Consider the following 12,536-nt stretch of genomic DNA (forward strand, 5'->3'; position numbering starts at 1 on the left):
GATTGAAAACACTGCTGATGGTTTCTACCTTTGTGTCTTGTCTTTGTGCCAGTTGAGTGCCACCCAGACTGTTTGACCTGCTCTGAGGCCTTCGATCACTGTAAGGCCTGCCGAGATGTGAGGAGGCAGCTGCAGAATGGGCGCTGTGTGGAGACGTGTGAATCGGGCTTCTACCAGGATGGGGGGATTTGCTTAGGTAATTTCTGCAAGGTGTTATACCCTGTGAGATGACTGTCTCCTCTGTGGGTTGCTGTGCCTTTGTTTGTAGGATCCCACAGGCTTTATAAAGAGATTGCCAGGCTTCATTTGGAAAAGCATTCAGCCACGTACTAAGTAGTAACCATAGGCTTAAGACTTGAGGAGGTTTCAGGTAGAAGCCCCTGGAAAATGCAAATTCTCACACTCTTCTCCCAGAATGAGGCAAAATTGTCTCCTTTTATCAGAGCAGGGGAGTCTTGCTGCATCGAGACATTTGGGATTAATACATCCTTCTTCTCTATTCATTCTCTTGGAAGCCTGCAATGAAACATGCTCAGCCTGTACCAGTGGATTTGAGTGCTCCTCGTGCCACACATCCCTCCTAATGAAGAACGGGCAGTGTGTGACTTCGTGTGGGAAAGGATACTTTCAGGATCAGCTCCTCTGCACAGGTAACTCAAAGCAAAAAAGACTGCAATACTTAGGGATAGCAAAACAGCAGACAAAATCTGTACCCGAGCTGTTAGATAGAGCCCTTGTTGAGGGATCTGCTGTTGACATAGGTGTTAATGTTCACCCTAGAGTAAAGGAAGGAGCGAACAGAGGAACTAAGTCATACAGTGTAAAACTGATTACTGGCTGGGGAAACGTCCATTAAAATTCCTCTGCAGATGAGTTCTGTTGGTCTAAAACTCTCTGCTTTTGAACACTCTTTTTTCACCACTGTCCTCTTTCAATTCAGAATTTTCTTCTGGAAATGTGACTGTGGAATTTGTGGCATTAAGGGGTACAGAGCAGGATGTATGCACAAATTTTACGAAGGATATAACACCTTGAGCCATGCCTGGCAATCTGATCCATGGGGGTTTTCTCTGAGTTCAGTGCAGACCAACTGTAGCTGCTAAAGCCAGACCTTTCAGGAGACAGTACTTTGAAGTGCACAGAAAATTGCTTGGAGGGATGGGGGATTGATAGAACTCAGAAAAGAGCACAGAAAATACTTCCTTGCACTTTTTTTTTTTTTTTTTGCTTTGTTTTGCCATTCACTTGCTTCATATGGTATGCTCTTCCTGAAAGTTGTATGGACTAACTGTTCTGAGGAAGCGTATTTGCAAAGTAAATAAAGGAGTAATTCTGTCAAACACTGAGATGTGTCTAAATGTGTCTAAATCCTATACGTTAGTGATTGGAAAGGCTGAGAATGAGATTGTGAAGTTGCAGTTTTTTCTTTGATGGAAGTATGATGGTGCTTTTATGAGCTTCCGCTGCTCCTTTGAAATACTTGTACTTTTCCCAAACTGTAAGGCAGCTGCTTTTTCATCGTGACAGTTTAATTGTTTTCTTTAAAGTTAACACTTTTCTCCTCTTGATGTTGGCCTTTTTAGAAGTCTTCTAATTATTTCTGCAGCTCTAATTCAGCAAAGGGGTGGAGCACACGCTGAACTTCTTGAGCCATTGCTTTAATTTCTTTGGAGCTAGCCCTCCTGCTTAAATACAGACTTCGGGCTTTTGGCAGATTTCAGGGAAAAGCACTTTAGATTCTAAGTCCAGCTTCATTTTCTGAAGTGGTTTGCCTTGAAGAGCTGGCCATTTGTTTCAAGTTTAGAAAGTCTGAAAACCTCTGCCCTCCAGCAGGGAGTATAGACTAGCCCCGTTGTGCATGTATAAGTAGGAGAGACCCAGTCCAAAAGAATTTATAGACTTAAGTATCAAATAATCTTCTACTTCATTTGGTTTTATTTTACCATTTCCTTTCCACCTGCTCCTAGTGTTTTAATTGGCAGTGCCCACGTATTGCTGAAGCAGTAGGGAAAGGCTAATGTTTCATTTTATTACTGGTTTGTAGATCACTGATTGTACATTCCATCCAAATTTGCAGTCGCACATGCTCGTAGCTGAAAGTTGCTGGGAAAATTTGTTCCTGTTTCCTCAAGGGAATTAAACCAATTTGCTTTAGTTCTGCCTGGCTGCATTTTCTGCATAAAGTCAAACCAGTGGATAAAGTCTTAAATTTCAGATACAGTCCATAATTCATTGCTGTTCGCTCTTTCTTTGCACCCTCTGTATTTTTACAAATCTCTAATCTGATTGTCCAGGCGAGCCTTACACTGTTCAGAAACACTTTTCTCATAATGCTTCTAACATCTGCAAAAAACATGTTCCAAAATCACAAGAAGGAAGAACTAGACTATGTTAATTGCTGTAATTCCAGTAAACTCCCTCTTGTGGAATTTGCTCCGGAGATAAAAAAGACCTATAAGTCCAGGTTTCTTACTCCATCCTATTGTTGAAACACTGCTGTCCGCGTCGTAACAAAACACAATCTTTCCTTACGTTCCTGTTTTATAGCATCTGGTCTCATTGAATCCATTTTGGATTTTAGAATACAGTAGTTTGATTTCTGCCCTATTTTAATCATACACCAGGTTGTTTCCTGCCCCTGTCCCTCCACCTGCTTCTGTAAAGTATTAAAACCATTAAGAGAAAGTGAAGTTGAGAATAAAAGGTGATAGGCTCAGTTATGTAGCAGTGTATTTAAAGATCGTGGATCAATTTGTATCAGGCTTAGAGCAGAGGGGTAGATTAAGTCTTCCTTGTCAGAAATAGGCTGTGGAAACAGTTGAGAAAACCCCCCCCCCCTTCAAAGGCAAAGCGAAGGCAAGCAAAAATAAAAGATGTCTGCCTGGTAGAACAGAAGGGCTCAAAGGACTTGCAATGTTCAGTGCTCTCACTGCATTTTCCTAACTTAATTATTTATGTTTTCAAGATTATTCAAAAGCCTAGGCAGAACTCAAGTGTTTCTGCTTTGATCTGCCAAAATGCGAATGCTGAAATGTGCAACTTGACACTAACAGACCCGTCTCACTCTGTAGCAAAGCACTTGGGTTTTTATTCACGACCTGTTGTTTTTCTCTGCCGTATCCCAGCTGCGGAGGCTTATCTTGAGAATAAATGACTGAACGTGACTAAGCTGAGCTTGCCCAGCTCGCGGCGAGGAGGGCAGATTAGAGGTGGTTAATGGTGCCACGCGGCACAGAGCAGTTGAACCTCTCTGTGCTTTCCCAAAGCCGAGCCGTGACTTCGTACTGTGTTCTTGCGAGGATGCCATCTACGTTAGCCCCCCTGCTGTCGTCAAACCTGGGAATGTTATTCCTGCACTGATGCAGATGAGAGGCAGCTTGGTGAGTTGATCTTCAATTGATTCTCTGACTTCTGGTCAATCATGAAAGAACAGAAACATCACTTTGCAGGACCTCTCATCTTCTAAAAGCCTGGGCTTGTGTCACTTCTGTGTGACTCCTACATTACAGCCCTGCAACTCCAGAGTAACAGAGCAGAGAAAAAGACCTGTTGCCTCAGGAGCCACTGGAGCGCTCTTGCTTTAACCAGGAAGCGACACCCTGAAGTTTTGTCTGTTTAACATTGATTTTCTGGAAAGATACGTTACTGCAGCTTAATGAATACCATCGTGTCAGCGGAAGCAGAGTAACTGCACACCCTATTGCAACTGGAAGGTCAACTATGTTCTTTTGAACATCTTTCCTTCAGCAGAAGTGCCCGATTAAGCTGCAGGGTCTTGCATGTAAGTCCAGTATCCACACCGAAGGGAAGAGGCAGTGAAAAACTGCCCCTACAAATCTGAGTTGAAAATAGCCAGGAAGGGTGAAAACAGCTTCGTGGCGATACAGTCACTTCTGTTGATTTGTTTTCACGCAGCCACTTAGTTGCTGTAGGCAAAAATGTTTTAGCTGACAGTGGCTCGTTGAATGCTTCCATTTTTTCCCCTGCTTTTTGGGTGCAGTTGGTGACTGGCTGTTTGGGTGAGGAGCAGCTGTTGAGTCTGGCAGTGATCCAGGGCTGAAAGAGCCAAAGCTTCTGCAGGCAGGGCAGGAATGGGTTGGGGCTGCTGTCCCATCCGCATGAACCCGGGTCCTACATGTTGGGGGTCCATTGCTTACAACTCCAGCTGTGGTTGTACCATCTGTTGGCAAACAGAGTGGAGATGCTGGCTGGGATTTAGTAGCTGCTGGACTTGTGACAAAAAAGTCCTCAAGACATGCGAAAATAAATTGTCTGGTGCCTGTCGCTGCAAGCATGAGAAGCGAAGGATTGTATCTCGAGGAGCATGAATCAGGCTGTGCGTGTTTGTCATGTGCAGACTGGCGGCTGATAACTCCTGGAGGCGCTTACTACCTCGCATACAGAAACGGCTGTGTCAGAGGAGTCCATGCAGCCTGATCCCGGGGAGGGCTTGCGTAGCAGAGCTGGGGATTGGAGCAGCACATCAGAGCTGAGTCTCTTGCTCCAAGCATTTTTTTGTTGTGGGCCCACCTGAGGAATTTGTTACCAATCCTGTACTTTGAGTCCTTTGCACTGCTTCCAAATGCTAAATGTGGCTGTCTTGCTGAAAGTCAGGTTGCATTCTTTCTTCTTTCCCTCCTTTCTTCAAAACCCTGTTACTGAGATCCCCTCGCTTTCTGTCCCAAAGAAGCCGTTTGGGCCTGGCTTCTGCCTAGTAGCTTGCAGTCCAGAGGATGTTTCATATCAGTTTGCCAAATTCACTGCAGCTTCTCAGAAGTTCTGATGACCTCTGGTAGGTTGTACTTCATCTTTGCTTCTCTCACTGTAGCCTTTCCATAGCTGAGATACCACAGATGTCATCCCCCATCTAGGAAGACATGCACTTTTAACACAACAGCTGCCTCACTAGAAGACTTGAAAGTTGCTCTGATACCCAGGGGTGGATTTGCAGGATCCTTGCCAAGGGCCAGTGACAGCCAACTGGGAACTGAAGAGGGAAGTGAACTAAGATCTTACACTCCTCCAGCCTGCAGACTGTGCTCGTTTGTATCTTTACTTGGCTTGAGTCTAGACATTACAGGTTTCCCCACTAGAATTATAGCACTGGGAGTGCTCTTAGCCCACCTTGTCTGAAACACCCTTCCTTCTTGTCTCACTCCCTTTCTTGGTGGCTGCATTTAGAATAACGTTTGTGATGAGTTTCTTTTGGCAGCAGAGAACGGGCGAGTGGGCTGGGCTGGCCTGCCTGCTGCTTTATTAGCCCTACGGTGTGTGTCCATCGAAAGGCTTAAGAGAGCCAGAGCCAGAAGGGATGGCGAGCTGGGAGGCAGGAGTTGTTTGCACTGCAGTCAGCTGCGAGCAAGGACAGCGGCGGTGGTGACAAAAGCCCGGCAGAACGGCCGTGCACAGACTGTGGCACAGAGACAGTACTGCTGGGCACCATCTCCAGAGAAGAGCGCGGGATGGGGCTCCAGCCGCGCCAAAGACCTTTCCAGCCTTTGTGTTGTTTATGGTACGTCCAGCAAAACATGTGGTGCTGGTGGGAGGTGAAGATATTATTTTGACCTACGCAGAGGGACAGCTTGAGGCAGCTGCTTGAGAGAAGAGACGGACGTGAGGATGTACTGGGGAGCACTTGGTGTAGTGTGGGCAGCAAATGGTGCGCGGTGGGAGCTAAAGCACATTGGCCCAACTGACCTGGCTTTCATCAAAAGCGCATTTTTAATACAGCTGTATACAAGGCTGCCTCTTTAAAACCAGAGTCTGGAGGCCAGCTGCCAGGAGAGAAGTGTCTCTTGTAAAGGAGCAGCATCTCCAGAGAGGACTTGAGAACATTGCAAATAACTGGGTATGTTCAGATGTGTCAACATATTGAGGGAGCTTAACTGCAAGCGGGTCAAGCTGTGCAGTGGGAAGTCTCCGATTAGAGGATCCAAGTCCTGGTGCCCAACCTTTCAAAAAGATGTTGAAAATTAGACTGAGCTCAGAGAGGAGCAAATCACCCAGGGCTGGAAGGTGAAGTGAGGACATTTCAGTACTTAGGAATTTACAGCATGAACTCATATTCTGCAGTTAGCTTTCGAGCGTAGGCATGCCATGAGAATCACCCAAGCTGGAAGGAGATGCAGCTTTATATCAGCTAGGGAAATTATCAACTGGAGCAGAAAAGTGTGCATGATCTTTACCTCAGGATGGGATGTTTGATGTGCATCGTGTTGTGATTCAGCCACAATTAGATGCGCTTGATAGTGGTAACGGCACTTGCCACAGGAGTCGGAGGAAGATCCTTTTGGGTGCAGGATGCCCAGCTTCCTCACATAGATAGGAGTGTTCAGGAACTAGAAGAGCCATAGTGTTCTGGAGAGATCCAGAATAAAGTGTGAAGGGTGGGAAGATGCAGGAAGGTGAGAAGGGGGAAAGCAAAAGCTAGTTACAAGGCAACAGAAGACCAAAAAAGGGAAAATAAACAAAGGTAGAAGTGTGAAGAAGGAACACCCAGAAAGTCAAAGGACCATGCACAGGGTATGAACTCAAATTGTCCTGGACCCCTAAAAATTCTCTTTCCTAACCCCATGCGTGTCCCGTCACATCTCTGTGTTTTAGTTCCCTACATATGGATGGAGATGGAGATAAGGCTTCCCTGCCTTGGGGAGCGGTGAGATCCACTAAGATGGGATGCTTATCGTACGCTGTGCAGCATGATTCATATATAACCACCAACATAGGTGCTCCATCTTGTTAATTAACAAACCCAAGACCAACTATGGCCTCATGCAGACAGAATAAGGGTAGAAACCAGGCAAAACAGGAGTGAGACGGGGGTAGTGGTGATCACTGGTGTGCTGTAAACTTACTTACGGCTACCTGGATTGCAAACACTTTCACTCTCGCCTGTTGTTGGGGAGAGGATGAATTGTCTCTCACTTAGGGGGCTTATTTTGGCAGGAAGGTGTTTGCTTTTGTCACTGTTCTGTATGTAAATACGCTCTTAGTTCTGTGGGTGAGCTGCGGCTGTGTCCGCTGGTTCTTGCGTTACACTGACACTACTCGCAGATGAGTTTTTCTTGGGTGGGTGCAACTTTAGGATTGTTTGTGGATACAGGGAAAATGTCAAAAAGTTCTGTTTTCTCCCACCTGCTGTGGTCTGGGAGCACAAGCAAGTACCTGCCTTGTTGTGAAATAATGAATTTAAGAACATCTTTGGAATTTATTTGGGTGTAATTGAGAAAAAGATCTCATAGCTGAAAGAACTGTAATTTGCACAGTTCCTGCAAGCACTGACAGCGCAGGATTGAACATGAGTCTGTGCCACAGATTTCATAAACAGTAACCACAATGGGCTGAATTTCCCCCACAGCTGAACTTGTACAGTTTCGAATAAGGTGGCTCATTTAACAGCTGTTTTGGGAGGCAGAATTCATCTCCATACAGTTATTAGTCTAATTGTAAGACGTCATCACGCTCGAGGATCACTCTGTTCTGCCTGTGTGTTCCCAAATGCCGCAGGGAGAGCATTTATACTGCCTGCATTGCCAGAATGTGATACACTTCAGGAATATCTGAAACATTACTGTGTCCCAGCCACGATACATGGCTCACCCAGAGAGAAAAGTAGCAGGTGTCTCAACTCAGTGAGGGAGTGTCCCCTCTCTTCTGCTGGCAATGTCAAGGAAAAGATACGCAGTGCCCCCCCGTACTGGACCTGGGACCCACTGTCCACCTTTCCCCAGGAATTACTCCGTCTGAGCACGTGAGGATTTCTGCCCTGCCCGACCAGATCGGCCAACGGCCAGAAGTCGGTTCCTTCTGCACCGATGCAGAGTCCTGGAAGGGCAGCAGGAGTCATTTCTAGAAGTAGTCTGTCTTGCTTTTAATTTTGCAGGATCTTGGTTGCAGCCCTGCAGTCTAATTCTGTTTTTGTACGTGGACTGGGTTAATGTCAGCTGTCACTGCAAGGATCCAATTGGAGGTCTGTTTTCTTAAGTAGCGTGCGATGGGATCTCTTCATGCCTCCCTTTGTGCTTGTACAACCCCTAGCACCAGGATGAACAGGACTTAACAGTGTCACCAACACTCCTCCTAGTCTGATTACAGCTACAGAAACTGCTCTGATGTATACTGCGTGTCATATTGCACGTACTAAATGAAGCTATAAATTGCACCCCTGAGATGGCTTGGATGAAAGATACCAACAGAAGAAGAGAAGTGGGTTTTTGTTTGAAGCAGTGAATGCCAGTGAATTTAAGGGACAAAACTGAAGAAATAAACTTAGTTACTGCAAACTCTTCATTTTAAAGAAATGACTGGAAGCTGATTGCTTGTTAATCCTGCACTGTTCTTTACTGCAGCTTGTCACGAGTCCTGTTCCTCATGCTGGGGTGCTGCTGAGAACAATTGTTTGTCCTGCAAAGACACATCACGCGTGCTAAAAGCAGGGTTCTGCGTGGCCAGCTGTGGACAGGGGTTTTATACAAAGGATGGAACCTGCAGCGGTAAATACCCGTTTTCTTTGCAAGAAGTTTGAGAAATGCTCCGCAAAAAAAGGAATCAATATTTCATTTAGCTGTGTAGCAGCTCTGATTTTATGCAGATGTAAGAAGCCAGGTGCACCTTGTGCATACATATCGGCTGAGGAAAGCTGCCGTTTGCTTGTAAGATTATTAATTCATTTAAGCTAATCAGATGCTGAAAGGTTTAAGATTTTTTTCCCTCGCTGAACGGCTTGAAAGCCTAACCAAGTTGTTTCTGAGGGCTTGACAAATCCATTTGTCTGTGGAAAGAAAAATGGCCTTTGCCAGCAGGTTTCTGTAAATTTGATTCTAATTCAGCATCCCAGTAACTAATGCCTGCACAACAGATGAGGTCTGGGAGCTGGGAAGGTTTGCTGAGAAAAGGGGAAGAGATGTCTTGGAGGGAATTAAAAGACCAGAGTCAAAGAGATCATGAAGGGGGAAAAAAAATCTCAAATAAATAAAGTCTCTGCAATTCTCCACAACCATTCAGGTCAAGCCTGGGTTTCTGCTGGCAGCCGTCTGCAGCTGCTTTGAAGGACTGTCCAGCACAGTCAGTAGAAATGGCGGAGGGGTTGTCTGTCTTCATGCAGGTCTGTCTGGGCCACAGCTAGCTAGAGAGGCCTTCATACCTGGAGCGTGTTGACAAAATTGTTGCTGTTCTGGACACTTCTGGATGAGTTTCACTTTGACCAGGTCCCCCTTCAGTTTGCTTGATGTCTATACCAGTAAATTTTTCTCACCTGTGTTTTGAAATGTGCAGGCTTGCAATCTTACATCTGTAGCTGAAAATCATTTAAGCTCAAAAGGAAAGTTGACTTAGGTGCAGCTTGGCCGTGATTTTGATTTTTATTGCCAGTGATTTCTCAAAACTGCATAGCTGTTCCTCACAACCTCCAGGGTTCAGGCCTTTCCTCTTCTACCAAAAACATGCATTTTGATACCGAACTGGAGAGCTCTAAGCTGTTTTTAAAGGGGGACTGTCTCACTGGTGAAAAGAAACAAAAATTGGTCAAGTACAACACCTGGCCCTTCTGCATATGCAGCAGCGATAGTGCTACTGACTCAGGGAAGCCAGAGTTGCGTAGTGCTCTTCAAGAACAGGTCAGTTAACTTCAGAAGTGACTGCCTGGGAGAATATAGACCACAGGAATTGATAGGAAACATTATCATGCCTGCTTTTAGATGCATTTTAACAGTTAAAACTTTGACTTGAAGGAAAGGGGGAGGGGGAAAATTACAGGGGTTTTTATCAACTTTTCCTGCATCTTTTACATCCTGAATGGTCTGATAAGTGACGCGTGTTGTACAAAGATATGTAAAAATTTATGAGATGGTTTTCATACATGATATTGTTCAGAATGGCGCTCCCTGTTCACAGGCTGTTGGTGAACAGGGAAAACATACTACATTAGCAGGAGGGGGGTTGTGTCAGGAGCGGAGGGAGGGCTGGTGTAGACCCATTTCTGGTATTTGCACTTGCTCAGAGTCCTAGACGGGACACAGGTCAGCAAATACCTGTCTGCACTCGTACGTCTACCTCTGCGAATGTCACTACTTATTCCACCGAAGTGCGAAAGGTTACTTGTGCTGGAGAGGACTGTTTAAAGATGCCTTTCTGACAAAGAAAGGGCAAGGCATGGTTTGGCTTGCTTAATTTTATCTGTGTGGTCAGGTTGATGGCTTTGTTGTTCTTTGCTTATTGAGTTGCATTTCATTAATGAGCTGTCCGCTTCGGCAGCTTGTAACCAGTTCTGTGAAACGTGCTCTTCAGACCAACCCAGGTGTCTGACCTGTGCTTCAGATAAGTTGTTACATGATGGGAAGTGCATTTCAGAGTGCCCGGACGGATATTTCCCAAGTAGCAAAGGAAGATGCAGAGGTAAGAGGCATATTTGCATGACCTTTTCTAAGGCCCTCAAGGCACCCTCCACATGTTGTCGTCTTTTCCCCAGATGTTTGCCTGTGGGAGGGAATGTAAGAGCACAGAGGTGCGAGTGGGGACAGAGAAATTGGGTTTGGTTTTTTTTTGTTTTCTTTGGTTCACTTGTGAGGGATTGTTTTAAATAACCTCTTCGCCTTGCGAAGCATATTAAGACACGCTGAGATACATATTCAAAACACTGTGTGGGTGAGAGTTATTACTGTTAGGAGTTATTAATACACATGCACTTCTGCTCTCATTAGTTCACATAGCTGGCTCTCATGCCGGCTGGGAGTTTTCATTGTTGGCTGGAGGAGGCTGTAGTCAGCAACACCACTCACAAGGAGGAAAAAAAGAAAGGGATATTTCAGGTCTGTGTGCTCTGTTTCTTTATCAGCTTGTCATGATTCATGCTCCACATGTGAGGGACCTCTGGCCACTCACTGCACCTCCTGTTCCTTTCCTCTGGCATTGCACCGGGGCCAGTGCCTGCAGGGCTGTGGAGAGGGTTTTTACCAGGATCACGACGTCTGCAAGGGTAAGCTGTGTACTTGGAGTAAGTTCCCCAGCTGCTGTAAACCAGTGTATCTATATTGGCTTTTGTCAGGCTGTGCTTGGAGTACCCAGCTACGATGCTGATCCGTTATTCTATGCTAAACTGGTCCTGTGTTTGCCTGCTGATTGCCTTCTACTTTGAGAAAAAGGAAATTCTCTCAAATACATTCTGCATTCAGCCCCTCAGTATTTAGTGATCTTGGGGGCCTTTTTTTTCCTCTATGCTTTTGAAATAAAGGTTCATCGCTTCCAAGTTTTTCTTGACATGCGTTAAGAGGTGGATTAAATAGTAAACACAGCTATAGACTTGCTAAAACTGAGGTCATTTTTGCAGCCATGGAAAACCTAACAATTCGGAAGATTAATTTATTCTTCTTGTGAGCTCTTCAGACTGTCATTTCTTGCTATCTCTCCTAGTGAGATTGTGTTCACCATTGCAGTTCCAGAAATTAAAGGAAAATTGACTGCCTGTGGCACAGTACTGCAACTTTTCCCCACTATTATTTGTTCGTCAACTTTACTCAAGAAAAGAGCTGTAATTTGGGGTGGGGGAAAGATGTCAAAGTATTTCTCTAAAATCCCTGTTCCGTTATAGAAAATACAGCACCCCCATCTCTTTACGGAACAGATTTCTTAGCTTGTGAGTTGCTGCAGAGTGTACGCTCTTTGCTAGCTCTTTGAGTATCAAACTGTCTACAGCAACACAAAACTGGGAAGAGGGATGAACAAGAGGGTCCAAACCGGTGTTTTCTCCCTTGTCTCTCTCACGTTTCCTACCAGATGCCCAGGTTGCTGGGCTTTGTCCTTTTGTCTGAGAAAGCTGTCCTCAGAGCTGCACCTCTGACTGCTCTCTTGACCTGTGCACAGGTTGCCACCCATCCTGCCGCACCTGTGTCGGTCCGGGGGCCTCCCATTGCCTGCAATGCAGAGTGCCAGAGGACGTACTGCAGCCTCACCAGCCCACGGAAGGAGCTGTACATGGCCTTTGCCTCTCTCGCTGCCAAGCCAGGTTCTACACGGATAGCACAGGAGTCTGCAAACGTGAGTAGAGGATGGGAACAGCTGTTCAAAGCCTTCAGCAGAGGGCTGCACTGGATTTTGGGTGTTCAGGGTGATCTTGTATGATGTTCATTTCTTGTGTGCTTTGAGCTCCTGCATTTGCCTTGTGAGTGTCATGAATGTTTAAACTCGGTACCTTTCAGAATAGCATATACTAGTACAGTTTCCTTTTTTGAAGGAAAATATACTCTACATGTAATTCCTGGCTAAAGAATTCAGGTGCTTTTTTTAAAAACAACTGTGTTCAAGTCTCCGCAGCTTAGCTTTCTTTTCATTGAAGGTGAGAAAGTGATTTTTGCCACTGACTTATTTTGAAGCAGGATTAATCCTGAAATCCTTTGCAGAAAAGCAGAGCTGTCTCCTTATTAGCCCTTGGAGCAAGTCAAGGCATCCCACATCAGTCTTTTCTTTTGAGAAAGCTCTTCTGATACATGCCCTGCAGCACACATGCCATCACTGCTCCTGAAAATACCAAGTAGGAAGCATTT

General features: G+C 45.4%; 1 protein-coding gene across 2 annotated transcripts in view; it reads left to right on the forward strand.

Annotated features, from left to right (window-relative positions):
- Positions 1 to 12,536, forward strand: part of FRAS1 (Fraser extracellular matrix complex subunit 1) — a 173,675-nt gene that overhangs the window by 79,879 nt on the left and 81,260 nt on the right. For both annotated transcript variants that reach the window (XM_075090041.1, XM_075090042.1), the window contains exons 12-17: positions 53 to 196; positions 516 to 650; positions 8,349 to 8,492; positions 10,252 to 10,392; positions 10,832 to 10,972; positions 11,857 to 12,030. In XM_075090041.1, the coding sequence (XP_074946142.1) occupies positions 53 to 196; positions 516 to 650; positions 8,349 to 8,492; positions 10,252 to 10,392; positions 10,832 to 10,972; positions 11,857 to 12,030 (879 nt within the window). The remainder of the gene's footprint in view (positions 1 to 52; positions 197 to 515; positions 651 to 8,348; positions 8,493 to 10,251; positions 10,393 to 10,831; positions 10,973 to 11,856; positions 12,031 to 12,536) is intronic.

The sequence above is a fragment of the Phalacrocorax aristotelis genome, chromosome 4, assembly GCF_949628215.1.
Source record: "Phalacrocorax aristotelis chromosome 4, bGulAri2.1, whole genome shotgun sequence".
Classification (NCBI taxonomy): domain Eukaryota; kingdom Metazoa; phylum Chordata; class Aves; order Suliformes; family Phalacrocoracidae; genus Phalacrocorax; species Phalacrocorax aristotelis.